The following is a 15,004-nucleotide window of genomic DNA, read 5'->3' as shown; positions in this document are numbered from 1 at the left end:
TTGTTATTAATTTTCCGCTAGCTCCAATCACATCGTTATGTGAAAACCTTGAAACTCCCAACTTGTGTTAATTTTACATTTCCTTGCCTTGATTTTACATGCAACAAGGGTCTTTGTGTGCTGAGTAGTTTCAGGACTCTTGGGTCCATGAAATGCTTTCTAAACATTGTTACATTTCAAAATGCATGGTTGTCGACATGAAAGCGAGGCCGTTTCTCTTGATTCCTGAACATTTTACTTTTTGGAGGTTTTCATCTGACCACCGCCATTTGTAACATTATTGTTGGGTATGTTGAAAACGGTTAGCTACCTAAAAGACAGTAATCAAGAGTCTTCAAGCAAAGCACTCACATCGATGAGGAAGGAGAGTCTCTCTGACGGGTCAGAAGGGGGTCCGGCTCCACAGACGTCTAACTCATTTTGTATTTCTATGAGTTTCCTTTCAATCTGTTCCTCCAAGTTCGGCAGGGATTTCTGCATAATGGAAGAGAGAGAGGGGGACATCTCAATATCTCTAGGCCACACTTATGGGAACTGTCATACACCTCCAAGCCACCAGGCTTCCCTTCCCTTGTCTTGAGTTAGGCGATCAGCTGTTCCACATTCAATCAACCCTGCCATAAAAGATACAACTCTTCCACTTTGCCAGATTGTGGACTTACATCCTGTTACTCTGCGTTGCTTTTGTTTTGGACTTTTATTCCATTTTGTTTCTTAGTTTCTTTCTTAGTTTTACTCCGATTCCTAGAATTCCCCTGTTCCATATATTTTTGTATAAATAAATGTACCCGCATTTGGGTTTTAATCCATTCCTGCTCGCTTTGTGTCTGTGTTTGGCTTCTTGACTCTTGGAACACGTTACAGGGAGCACATTGTACAGGGAACACATGTTCTTGTGATTTTACTTCAAGATTGATCTGTCATAATGAGGTCTTTGGAGATAACCAGGCTCATGTTTTTGAAGAGGCCTCAAGTTCAAAAGTGTTCAATCTTTGCAATTGAATTGCTGGGGTTATCAATATGAATGTTGAAATCACCAGAGATTATTATACAGTAAAAAATATTGACTGTATACATTTCAGATGGGAACTCTGTTCTTCATTCTTCCGGGAAACGTATGTAGCATTATGTAGTTTTTTTTTATCCACTTTTTTTCTCTCCTTATTTTCTTATTTCCATCCCAATTTCGCCTCGCCAAGCCGAACGTTGCTAGACTATGCCTCCCACTGGTCGGCTGCAATGTGGACGAAGCCTTGCATCACATGTCCCCTCCGGTACACGAGGAGGCAGCCGTCACATCTTTTCACCTGTACAGCGCGATCTCTAAGTGGCGAGGAGTAACGTGTGGGAGGCTCACGCTGCCCCCGATACTTCCTGATTCTGCTGTACAGGCGCACCAACCGACCTGTAGGAGTCGCTGTCCACATCGTCCGATCCCCACCCACCGGCTTTCCCCACTAATACTGCCAATTTTATTAGTATGAACGACCAGCCAAGCCGGAAGCAACGGCGAGAGCTGGGCTCGAACCCAGCATCTCCTGCTTTAGTGGCGAACGCCTTGCCCACTGCGCCACTTAGCCGCTAGACCAGCCACACTTCAACAGCCTGGGGTGGCTCAGGTATTGTATTGTATCTTAATGTTTTATGATGTTGTTTTATGTTGATGTATGTCCTGTTTTTTAATACCAGGGACCATGATGGAAATAAGTGCTTGCATTTTATCATGTTCTGTATCGTTAGTGGCTTAGCTTGGCATCGCCTTCTGCACTATCTCGCGTACGTGCACGCGTACTGAATAAACCACAAATGTACCTCTAATACCAGTATTAGTCTGACCACACCCCTCATCAGCTTACCTTCATAAGCAGGTGTGTGGTCACCTGCTCTCCTCCTTCTCGCTTTCACCACAAGGAAGAGGTGCCTCGGTAGATCCCCACACTTGACACCATGATGGAAGAAATTGGATTAGGAACAGCTTGGGAAACAAGGATACGTTGACATCATATCTTTATTTTCTCTCTCACTATTTTCGAGAAAATACGGCGATATTGTCTTCGTACTGGAGTGTCTAGAAGATGATGATCATTCTACAAACCCTCCACCGGTTTTCGTATTGGGAGCACGCCGCTGCATGCTTCTCAACTGCAGTTCCTTGCTGTGTTTGTTGGGGTGAAACCTGTCAGGCCACAGCTGAACTGTCGGACATGCCGCTGTTGTGAGGAGCGGTGCGTTCCAGGTTGGGTGAGTAGTGTTTGCTGGCGGGCTCCACTTGTCTGTTAGTGCTATGGGGGCTACTAGACAAAGTTTATGGAAACCGGCCCCAGGCTAGGGTCCTTTGTTTAGCCGTCTAGGCGACAGAAGGCCTTGGTCTGGCGACCATTATAGTTTTAACTAGTGGGCCGCGACCATTGACACTGGTGATCCCTGTGTGTTCTGGACGAGTGGATTCTCTCTGTCACCGTGTTAAGACCCCATCTTTCATATCCAAATGAGAGTATTCCTTCACGAGGGGATATGTGCATGTAATGTGCGATAGCGGCAGATTCATGTTCAAAGTCAGCTATACAGGCCAGTTGGTACTGTGCTGATTCCGCCGGACGTGTTAATGTCACCGTTGTGAAGCGGTGTTGACGTCTTGTTTTCTCTTTTCTCTTAAAAAGTGAGGAGGGTTCAGAACGGCGGCCTGTCTGGGTGAGTGTTATGTCATTGTTTACATGTTCATAGCTTACGGTTAGCCGGTCGGTGGCCTGGCGCGGGGTAGCTTGGCTTCTCGCGCGCCGCCGGGAGCTCGCTCCTGATCGCGTGCGTCGTAGATCGGCGTCTCGCGAGCGGAAGCGATAGCACCCGAACGGTTGGAGCAGCCGTTAGCTTGATGCTATTCTGTTGAACGTGCTTTGATTTTTAACATGTTTTACACTCTTGACCACGACGTCATCCTTGACAGGGGATGTTCGTCAACCCTGCCTGAGCCTAGACGGGGATTGCGTCAACAAAGAGGGCTGTGTTCTACGGTGGCTTGTGACTGCACTTCGCTGATCTGCGTTCCGGGCAGGTACGGGGTTGGCCAGACCCTCATAACACGTCTTCTGGTTTTACCTTGCTAAATGTATTGTGAATGACGGTGTTTTTTCCCAAAACGTGTGTTGTTGCAATGCATTTGAGATACGTTGCGGGTTGTGTGTGAGCTGTTTTTGTCACTGGCAGTAGCTTCTCCGTGCAGGTCGTGATGTATTGATCTGGTTGTTGTGTGAGAAACATCATGGTGTTTATGTGTACCGTGTACTCACTACTAAGGCAACTAACCTATGAAGCTATGCTTGGTGACGAGTGAGTAAAAGAATGTTCTTTCTCAGACTGTAATGACAATAGACAGTGAGTTCACACATTAACAGGTTTTCCTGTTTTAACTGGCCGTATTGAGGGTAAAATAGGAGGATTGTGTTTTTCCCCCCCCGGTTCCCTGGGGACTTTATCACCTCCTATCAGACATGTTGTGCATTAATTGTGTCTTTTGTGTGGTAGGGATACGATGTAACTCTCAGCTTGATTGCTGAGGTTGTGCTAAATCTGCTGGAGAAACTTGTTTCCTAAAGGGAAATTGGTTTGGTTGCTGTCATGTGTGCTTGGCAAGGCCTGTGGTCGATACTAATCAAGAATGATGTATTCTCTCATTGTGATGATGATGGGTTGTGTGTGTCATGTGACCTACAACTGGGTTGTACTGGCCACAGAAGCACATGTGTATGTTGGACCGGGGTTCTTAGAGCCCTCTCTATTCTGTGTTTTTCCTTAGTAAAAATCAGATAGCAGGTTAGCTCGTGCGCTGTGTGGAGCTGTGAAACGCTTCATAGAGCTGACTATGACTGTGTCATATTCTCTTTTTGTCGTTACGTCGTATCATGGGTGTGGGGTCGTAAAGGGGTGAACTGGTAACCTTTCCTCTCCCCATTGTTCTGTCGGTCAGGGGTACACCCCCTGTCCTTCAAGGTTCCCGTCAGGGGTACACCCCCTGTCCTTCAAGGTTCCCGTCACGTGGCGGTTCGGCACGTTACGGGGGGGGGGGGGGGGGGGGGGGGGGAGGGAGTTCCTGGTCCCACGGCCTGGTATATTGGGCGTGTGCACCGCAGGAATTCCCCCGCCATAGAGTACGTCACCGTGCGCGTCTCTGTTGGTAGGACTTCCGTGTGCTGTTCAGGTCCATGTGATGGATCTGTTTTCAGGGGGGGTGGTCAGGGCTCCTCCTCACCAAGCGCCTACTCAGGCCTTCTGTGAGTTCGGACTCCTTCTTCCATGTGATCCATGTGAGGAAGCCTCCATCAGAGTACAGAGCCTTCCTCCTCAGATTGTCAAAGTGAGTGGACCCTCTAGAAGGGTCCTTTTCTATTGTATGTATATTCGATTCAATTCGTTTATTGAGTGTGTATGGGTTCGGTGCCTCTTCCCCGGAGGCCCTAAAACCAGTTTTTTACATGGCTCAAGGTGCAATATATTCTTTTCAATCTGTACAGCTCGCGTGGGAAGTCTCTCTGGGGATCCCCGTCTCTTTCCTATGGGAGGGTGGTGGGATGTAAAAATGTGAACATTTTTTACCCCGGCTGTGTAGACTGGGATACATACTGTTGATGCTTCCTTCTTTCTATTCCAGAAGTGTTGGAGTTAGGGAGTGTCACACCCCTCTTGTCGTTCCCCTGGGCGCCTTGGGGATTCAATGACAGGTCTAAATAGCCTGTTCATTGATGGGGGTGTGTCCCGACGCACGTATAGTGCTAGCTCGCTGTAAACAGGCGATTGACTGGCACGCCTTAGTTGCTTGTGGTTGAAACAGCGTTTTTATAAAGCAACTGAGATGGGGGTTTTTCCTCTTCCGGCGACCACATCCCATGACCTGGGTGGGTTGTCGACGGATCCTCGTTCATGTCTGGGGGATGATGACGGGATGGATCTGAACATATGTAGTGGGTCTCACGCCCTTGGGGTGGGCCACCAGGCGCGGTTCGTCCCGACGTCTGGGTGGCGCCTTCTTTTCATGTTAAGATCAACACGCATATCTGCCCTTCTCCTGGAGTAGGCATGTCGGCGTGGTTAGGGCACGGGACTGGTTCTGGTCACGCTGGTCCAGATCAGTTGAACCCGTTGTCCGCCGGGGATGCAGATCTGCTGTTCTGGTACCCTGAGGGACTTGGGCTTTTTTCAAGGGGAAAAATGCCAGGTCGGTCTGGGTGTCACAGGGTTAAGCGCTATGGAGACCCTGGTTGGGTATGTTTTTACTCAGCACTGTCGTCATGGCTTACAGCCATGCCATTCTGTACGCGCTCGATCTCGTCGGATCTCGGCCGCTACACAGGTTGGTCCTGGTTAGTACTTGGTTGGGAGACCGCCGGGGAATACCAGGTACGGTGTGCTTAGGGGCTGGTTCTCCATTGTTTTTCGCTCCTCTCTCACGCATGGCGAAGAGGGGCCTGTGGGGGTGGTTTTTTGACCTCCTCTGGTGACCCTGTGCTTCCCGTACCGCCAGGCCCGGTCCGAAGTGATGTTTGCGACCCGTAGGCCTGGGTTAACCCTTTTTGGAAACTGAAACACTTGTACTGCGGTATAGCCGGTGTATACCCGCAGGTGTGTTTTGGAGTTTTTTCTTGAGGGGTTATAGGAACAACCACCGCATTGGGTAACACCGAGGTGGTTGATTCCCTGGTGTGTTGGAGCAGTGTCAACTCCCGGGTTCACCGGTTGAGGGTGCCCCTGCACGTTCATGACGTCTGCCAATCGTGTCAGCCTTCTCTGCCTCGACCCCTCTGGGTGGGGGTTGTTAAATGGAGGCTTGGTCATGCAACACCGCCAGCTTACGCTCCTTCCGCCGGGGCGGCTGTGTTCAGCTGTCCCCTCTGGCGCCTGTCTCGTCCGCAGTCTCCAGGCTAGGGTTAACAGCCTGTTGCCTGGTTTTTCCCCGGTGCGCTGCCTGCTTCCGTTGGTTAACCTTTTTTGTGTGCTTACGGCCATGCTGACTGCCTATTCTGCAGGGTCAGTGTGCCAGGCGGTGTACTATTGGGGGGACGGGGCCCGCTCGGCTTACTGGCCTGGTTGGTTCGGCCTGGGAATACCAGGTGCAGTAACTGAGGGGCCTTTGTCCGAATACGCTGGCGATGTGGGGGGCGGGGCACTACGTGCCCACCTGGTGGGGTCTTGATGCTGGCATCATGGACTTCTCCGGGCCCCCATTCCAGGGAGTCCAGTCCTTTTGGTGGGTCTGGGTCTTCCTTCGTGCTCCGCTGCTACGGCCTTGCCACGGGGTTGGGTTTGCCCTTGACCCCGTGATTCTGGGGGCAGTAACGAGGTTGTTCCTCCGTTCGTTCCCGGGTGGCATGCGGGTTGTGCGTGTGTGTAGTCGTGGGTCAAGCCACGGTCTGCTCACCCTGTGCGTTGAGTTGCTTGAGTGCCTCTTCGCACGGTCGGGTCCGTCGCCCTCCCGTGACGTCCCTAATAGGGGGGCTACCCTCCATTAGGGGGGGTCGGGGGGGCTCGGCCCTCCCTGTTCTGATGGTTTTGGGGGGCTGTCAGCGGGGTGTATTTGTCAGCCAAGTGGCTCCGCTTGGCCTCCCTTGTGCAGAAGGCGATGCCAAGCTAAGCCACTAACGATACAGAACGTTAGGTTATGACTATAACCAAGTTCTGTTAGTTAGGGGCGATGCTTGGCATCGGACGCCGCTGCAGCCCTTGTCCTCACCTTGTGGTGAAAGCTTGGGAAGGAGGAGAGCAGGTGACCACACACCTGCTTATGAAGGTAAGCTGATGAGGGGTGTGGTCAGACTAATACTGGTATTAGAGGTACATTTGTGGTTTATTCAGTACGCGTGCACGTACGCGAGATAGTGCAGAAGGCGATGCCAAGCATCGCCCCTAACTAACAGAACTTGGTTATAGTCATAACCTAACGTTTTTATCCCTTGGATGATGTCTCTAATCCACAATAAAATCAATCAATTAGGGATGCACCGAAAATGTTCTGCCGAAAATGGTTAAAAAGGCTCTTTCGGCCGAAAGGGTTTTAGCACCGAAAATATATCACCGAATGTCAAAGAACAGGGTTACGTAACGTTCGTAACCTAAAGTGTTGTTGTGATGACGTAATCAAAACGTGCAACGTGTAACGTGAGCAGCTTGGCTCTTCCTGCGTTCTGCAGCCTGTGATAACTAACTCCTCTTGGGAGTCGCGCTGTTTCTATAAACTCTGCGAGCAACGCATCCAATAAATGCGTCTTTAACATGCTTTATATCCTCGCCATTACTATATGCCCGTCGCTGTTAAAACCTTTTGAACTAACGTTAGCGTTAAGCTAGCTAACGCTTCCATTCCTCTTTGACCCGTCTCTCGTAAGCTACGTCATCCCCCTCTAAGAGTCATGGGAGATGTAGTAAATACAACAGTCCTGTGTGTGTGTCTTTATGCAGATCGTTATGCAGTTTTAAAGCACCTTGGCTTTGTTCTGAATGCACTTTGTTGTAGTTATCCTACAGAGAAAATAAAATGCATTTGACTTTAATGCACATTTTGTTGTATGCAAAGAGAAAATGTTTAAATTGTACAATCTTTCAGCAGTCAGTCTGGAATTAATGTATGCATTCAAAAGTGCTGAATAAATGTTTTATGGGCCCATAATAGTGATTATTAATATTATTTAAGTTAAGTTGTGCCATAATCATGTCTTTTGCCATAATCAGGTAGCAAAAAAAATAAGAAAAATTATTTTTTTTGCCTTTCTGCCAACTGTTTCCTATTTTCGGTATCGGTTTCGGCCAATAATTTCCCATTCGGTGCATCCCTACAATCAATCAATCAAGTATCGGTGCATTTCTCTACACTGAGCTGAAATGAAACGATTGCACATAAATTAGGTAAATAAATATTAACAAGGTGATTGATTGAATGAAAATTTTATTAACACATTGCAGAATGGGTACAATACAGTACGGCTCAATACACACAATTGTTAACCCATTCTCCGCCGATGACGTGTTAACACGTCATTCTCCGCCATGCGTAATCTGCCAATGAAGGCGTCTTTGAGATCAATATTTCATATTTTTGTCATGGTATTCACATTTCACCCACGGAGTCTTGGCTGGTGCTGTAGGACTCCGCTCAACTCTGCAACGCTTCAATACCGCCACCTCGTGGCCGATCGACGAGTTGCCAAACTGGAAGTGGCCGGAAGTGCTTGGTCCGTCCCCTATTTTCATCCGGCCACTCGGTGATCGTTCCGGGGCTCAATACAGACACTGTGGATATGGATCTTTGCCATAACTCAATAATCAACATTATTTGGACGTGTATTAGTAATATACAACCCGTATATCAAAAAGCAGGGTAGCCGGACCAGCACTCACAGGTTCAATGTTTTTTAATGGCAGCCTGAATAAAAAGCAGACATGTTTCGGACAATGTCCTTCTTCAGTGATATGGCTAGCTATGGATATGTCTGCTTTTTATTCAGGCTGCCATTAAAAAACATTGAACCTGTGAGTCCGGCTACCCTGCTTTTTGATATACTGAACTTTATGGGATTACAGCACCCAGTGTGAGAACTTGTGAGCGCGGTCTAACTTGACTAATATACAACCCGGCAATGGATCACATCGATCAACATCCCATAATAGCGATATTTTTGCTCCACTCTCATCACCCAACGCTACGAGGAGACTGGGGTGAGTTTCAGCGTTTTTCATTTTCGATACAAACTGCTCTGATCAATACATCACCCATACTACATGAATCATTTCACATTGGTCATTGAATTATAAACGACCCCCCCCCCCCCCTCCGTTCACCTGCGCATGATGAGTCATAACGTCTAGGACCATGTACAGTTGAAATTTTTTATCTGGCGTCGATCGGTATCAAACTGCATTTGATGATCTAATATATGCATTTATGGCTATATCTCACGTTCTATGAAATACTGCAGAAAACGATAAAAACATATTTATACTCTAGACCGTATTTTTGTGTGAATGAAAAAGTAAAACGTTCCTACATCCTGAACGATAGATAATTGATGTTGAATGGGCCATAGTAATGTCAATTTAGCAATACAATTTAAAAAGTTATAGCCCTGCAAAGAAGGTGAACATCTCCATAGACAAATAGAGCTGGCAGAGGATGGTTTAGGATGGGTACAATGCCCGGCAGAGAATGGGTTAACCCTTTATCTGCCAGCGATTATTCTGATCATATACCCCTATCTGCCACTGTTGAAAGTCTATGGAGATGTTCCCCTTCTTTGCAGGGCTATAACTTTTTAAATTGTATTGCTAAATTGACATTACTATGGCCCATTCAACGTCAAGTATCTATTGTTTAGGATGTAGCAACGTTCTACTTTTTTCATACTAAAATATGGTCTTAAGTATAAATATGTTTTATCGTTTTCTGCAGCATTCTGCAGAACGTGATTTATAGCCATAAATGCATTATATTGATGATCAAATACAGTTTGATAGCGATCGGCGCCAGATAAAAAATTTCAAATGTACGTGCTTCTAGAAGTTACTACTCATCATCTGATGTTGACCGGATGGGGGGGGGGGGTCGTTTATAATTCCGTGGCCAACGTTAGATGATTCATGTAGTGTGGGTGATATGATCATCAGAGCAGTTTGTATCGAACACGGTAATAATAAACGCTGAAACTTACCCCAGTCTCCTCGGGCCGTTGGGCGATCAGCTTGGAGTAGAAAGTTTCCTATTATGGGATGTTGATCTAGATCAGGGGTCAGCAACCTTTTTGACATGGAGTGCCTGTTTGAAATATAGTTGTAACTAGTGTGCCTCAACAATATTCCATGCATCGTAATTTTCTTTTCTCATAATCAGGTCTTTTTAATGATTTTTTTTTACATTATTACATCATTATTGTTATTGTTATTATTAACAATATTATTATGATGGTTGTATCAACCCTAAATCTGAGTTGGGGGGGGGGGGGGTGCAATGCAGACAAACAGCTGCATACAGTGCGACCATTTCACTCACATTTGCCCATTCATTTTTGGACACATCACACACCATTGGTGTGTGTACTGTACGTGTGCTGTCATAGCTCCACCTACAGGCCTAATGGAGAACACCAGGATGTGAATGGAGGGTGAATGTGAGATATATCGTGTAAATAAGTTTTGATTGATCGCAAGACTACACTGTAAAAAAATATATAATAATAAGTTACCAGAACTTAAAAATATTGAGTTCAGTTACTGTGCATTAAGGTTTTCAGTTTTCAATCCATAATAAGTTAACAGAAAAATAAGTACACAACCACATTATTTCAACCTAATAAAACGATGTTTATTGTCATTGTTTTAAGAACACAAGTTGACTTGGTAATACTCACATTTTGAGTAAAGAAAATTGCTTTTAACATGTGCAATGTTCAATGAAATAGAAAAATAAATAATACAATTTGTTGATTAATCCCACTGGTCACAATGGTGACCGTAATAATGTTTTTGTTATAAGGCTCTGCAAATGTTACTGAATGATGTAGCAATTTCCAGCTAAATTGAAATAATAAACAAATAAAGGGTCTCAATTAAATATGTGGTAGTAAAAAGAACCTGTGGGAGGATTTCAACAAGATAAATGCGACAACAGTGCAAAATATTTCACTATAATATTTATAAAAAAAAAAATATATATATAATTTTACATTTTTTTTTTTTTTTTTTTTTTTTTTAATGCTGCCCCCTGTGCCTATGCAAATGCCCCCGCGTGCCTATGCAGGCACGCGTGCCTAGGGTTGCCTACCCCTGATCTAGATGAACCATTTCCAGGTTGTATAATACTATATACGTCCAAATAACGTTGTTTATTGAGTTAGGGCGAGCGATTGATTATCCAGTGTGTCGAGATGGAGCCCCGGGAGCTATAGCGAGTGGCCGGACCGAATTTGGATGAGCACCACTTTCTGTTTCCGGTTTGCTGTTTGGGCGATCCGGCGATCCGCCACCAGATGGCGCTCTTGAACCGTTGGAGAGTTGAGAGGAGATCAACAGGAGATATCAAGTCTCCGCGGGTGAAATATGATTGCCATCACAGATTTTTGAAATATTGATCTCAATGACGTGTTACGGCGTCATTGGCAGATTACGCATGGCGGAGAATGACGTGTTAACTCGTCCTTGGCGATTAAAGGGTTAAGGGGATGCAGACCAGAGAAAGACTTTCGTCTTGTTTACGTCAGGGTCCCCCATTTTCAATTCATAATGAATTGTAAGTAAGGGTGCAATTAGCACTGTGCAATCCATTCTTTGTGGATCTAGCCCTGACACTTACGCGCGATGCTAGTCAGTCTCGGAGTTGTCTCGGAATGGATTTGGTAGCTTTTTTCTGCGTCTCCGTAGACCGTGCTGCACCACCGTTTTAATGTCTTAGTGAAGATTGATTTATATAAAAAACTATTTATGTATAATTTAGATAGCTTGCCAAGGTTACTGTGATTAAAGCAAACTTTAATAAAACAATTTGTTTTTTAAAATAATTTAAATTAAAATTATATATTTTTTTGTATTATGCCCCGCCAAGGCAATGGTAGGGGAAACACTGAGTAAGGTCAAGCAGTAGTCTGACCAGTTTGTTTTGTGATGTTTGTAGTCTTGTTTTTAGTGCCTTTGAGGTGCTTTGGTACCATGCGGTGCAAGCATAGTTGTAGTACCCTTGAATGAGTGCTCCTGTTAGAGTCTTCAGGGTATTCTTGCTTACCAGAGAGGAGATCCGGTACAAGAATCTTGGGTTGACTTTTTTTATTACATTGGTTGCCATTTTGTCACCGGAAAGATTTACCTCTAGGATGGAGCCCAGGGCCCTCATTTATCAACAATTCTTAGAAAGTGTTCTATTTTCGTACTTAACACATTGGCGCCCGACCACGTATTTATCCGTGTTTCGAATCCATGCTTAGTGGACAGAAGGACGGACATATCCGTGGCAAGTTGTTTTGGCGTTTATTCCATTTTAATAACCTATTCAAGGTCGCCGAGCGGCACTGCAGATGTACCCTACTCTTTGAGTTCGCTAAAGTGCAAACCGGCCAGATCCTCTTAGGGGCGCTATCGCGATAATAGAGTGTTCCCTGTGGCAGAGGTTGTCTTCTTATTTTTGGATCTCTAATGTAGTTTTCTACTCCCCTGAAGCGATCCCTATATCCTGTACCTTGGAACACGTTTTGGATCGCATATTTCAGTGTGCAATAAGAGGATTTATCATCAGCCAATGGACACATCGATCTACCAGATGGCGATCGATAATGGGGAAATGCTTTGGGGGATCCAACCGGCCACAGGTAAGATCCTTTTCACGTAAACTACAGCCCAATCGGGCCCCGTTTTGATACTCAAACAGGCGATCGGGCGATGTGGCTAGTTAGACGAACACGGCTATTGGCAATCAATAACCCGAAACGACATCCCCCGCCCCCCCCCCCCCCCCTTTCATGCAATACATGCCTGAGGATCGTATCGATCATATGCAGTTCGAGTTTTAACTGTAGCATATGTATAACGGCAATGCCATTGGATATAACGGTAGTAGCTATTAGCCCTGTATCTCGCCTTCCAGGAAATATACTAGACCAAATTCGGTATAACGCGTATATTCACGGCGCTATAAAATGAGAACGTATTGATGAATTTTCTTTTTCTTTAAGCCATTTTGAAGGGACGGTTTATGGTCTCAATTGACAATGAGAATGGACAGATAGCAATACTATAAAGTATATATTTAGCTCTACAAACAGCCCCAAGTCTGTTTACATTTTTGCTGGCCCTCTACCATTATATTAGACGGGCCCGAATGGCCCCCATTGTGTTAAGCACAGAATTTAGAACGTGTGTACGCACAGAAATATTGGGATTTATCAACCGTACGTACACAGGTCCTACGCTCCTCCGTGTTGATAAATACCATTAAGTTCTACGCTCCACGCTCGTGCACGATTTTAAGTATTTGCATATAGCACCGCCCGTAATTAACCATATACGGTCATGAAACACCCCCATGAAATGTGGAAAAATGGACTAAGCCGAGCAAAGTGTGTTATGGGAGAAATACGTGACAGGCTGACAGACATGTACATGGTGATGTCGGATATGATATCTATTAACTTAAAGACCATATTAACTAATAAAGACCGTGCTGGAATATGACTGCCTTTTTCCGTTTCGTTCGATTAATACCCAGGGAGTTCTCAATTTTATTCCAAATCGCGACGGATTTTCTGTAAATTTTCTACCTGCTGCATATGATTTGTAGAGGCATACAATCTATTTTGATGTAGGTATTGGGTAGCCTATATAAACAATAATACGAGAGCATATACAAGAACAATGAATCTCACTGCTATGTATGATGTAGCCTACGCCATGTGTAGCCTGCCTATATGTGATCAATACAAACTTGAACTTGAATTCCATCATGTCTGTGTGCGGGTCTGCCGGAGCTCACAAGGCTGTTGTCACAATGTAAATTAGAATGTGCACTGAAAAGTTACAGTATGTAGTTGGTTGATTATTTGTATGACAGTCAGTAAACCCTTGCAAAAAGTATCAGTTTTATTTAATTAATTGAAAACATGCAGCATGCCTTTCCTCCCGGCAGCAATGACATGTATCAGGCAAATGCGCATCGCAACATTGACTGAGTGGAATCCCTTTCTATTCACATAACTGCATTTGTGATGGAGCTTTGACAGCTACAGTAACAGTCTATTGCTCGATCCATCTCCAATATCACGATGGAGGTGGAGATGACTTGAATGAATTCCATCATCATATTTATATGTTGTGTCTGTCCCAGGGTTTCCGTTAGAAAAAATTGTTGCCGGTCTCAGTGTCCGGTAGATTTCAATCTACCGGACAAATGGGATCAATTCCGGTCAGAGTTAATTGAGCTTAAAAACAATTGATAGGCAGGCTATATAAAGAATGACATCCTCAAGGCATGTAGATTTATAATATTTTAACTTAAAACTAGGCTACTTTTGCGTATATATACAGTCATTAATATATTCCAAATAAAATAAATCCCTCGAGACTCCGTGCTGCTGCCGACTTGAGGTGTCGGTGGGCAGTCTGCCCGACATTAATAAACAGCAGTCTGTTATAATCACATTTTTATGAGCTAACGAATTCCGTTATATTGGACATTTGTATTAATTATATCAAGAGAAGAACTGATAAATTTGGCAGAGAGAGACGGCAACATTATCGTGGGTTTGCGTGATGACTATCTCCACCTCCCAACGACTTGGTGCTGGTTTTGCGAGAGCATGCAGCTGCAGAGCCGCAGAGCCAGTTAATTTTAGCCTATTTTAATACAATTCAAATAATCAAATTGTGCTTAGAGCGAATTATTTTCACCGGACATTATGACCGGAGAGATTAAATATGTCGGACTTCAACAGATTTTGCCGGTCAAAAACCGGTAATTACCGGACAACGGAAACCCTGGTCTGTCCACTATGTTTGTTACTTTGTTATTCCCCCCCCCCCTATGTAAAGCGACCTTGGGTCTATATAAAGGCGCTATATAAAATGAAGCTATTATTATTATTGTTATTATTATTATTATCACGTCTGTGCGGGAGCTCACGAAAAAATTTAAATAAATACTGTCTTTTAGTCTCAGTGAAGTTTCAACGGAGGTAATCTATTCTAACCAACAAATTGAAGTAGAAAGCATTTCGTTGTGGCCAATCTTATTTGGAAACATGACACACAAAATAATAGTATTTCGCTTTTTATTTGAAACAATATTTAATCGCGTTTGGAGGTGGGTGTTCTGCGTCTGCCCCCCGTGCCAAACAAGCAGGCCAACCTCTTGTTCGCGAGTGAGCCCGTTATAATTACACTACTGTTGCTATTTTACAATGAACTATAATGAATTACGGGTCATACAGAAGTTGAACACGCCAGTGTTGAAACTAATGCACAGAAGCTTATTTCCGCGTTGCAGACA

At 44.8% G+C, this 15,004-nt stretch overlaps 1 protein-coding gene across 2 annotated transcripts in view; it reads right to left on the bottom strand.

Moving 5' to 3' along the window:
* The window catches only part of LOC311229990 (interferon-induced GTP-binding protein Mx-like), a 103,174-nt gene that overhangs the window by 32,221 nt on the left and 55,949 nt on the right, over nt 1-15,004 (bottom strand). For both annotated transcript variants that reach the window (XM_084316115.1, XM_084316114.1), the window contains exon 9: nt 352-474. In XM_084316115.1, coding sequence (XP_084172241.1) covers nt 352-474 — 123 coding nt within the window. The remainder of the gene's footprint in view (nt 1-351; nt 475-15,004) is intronic.

This window comes from Notolepis coatsorum, assembly GCF_963971535.1.
Source record: "Notolepis coatsorum genome assembly, chromosome: 6".
NCBI lineage: Eukaryota > Metazoa > Chordata > Actinopteri > Aulopiformes > Paralepididae > Notolepis > Notolepis coatsorum.
Note: the sequence above shows the minus strand (reverse complement) of the source record. Positions and strands in the feature narration are given on the sequence as shown.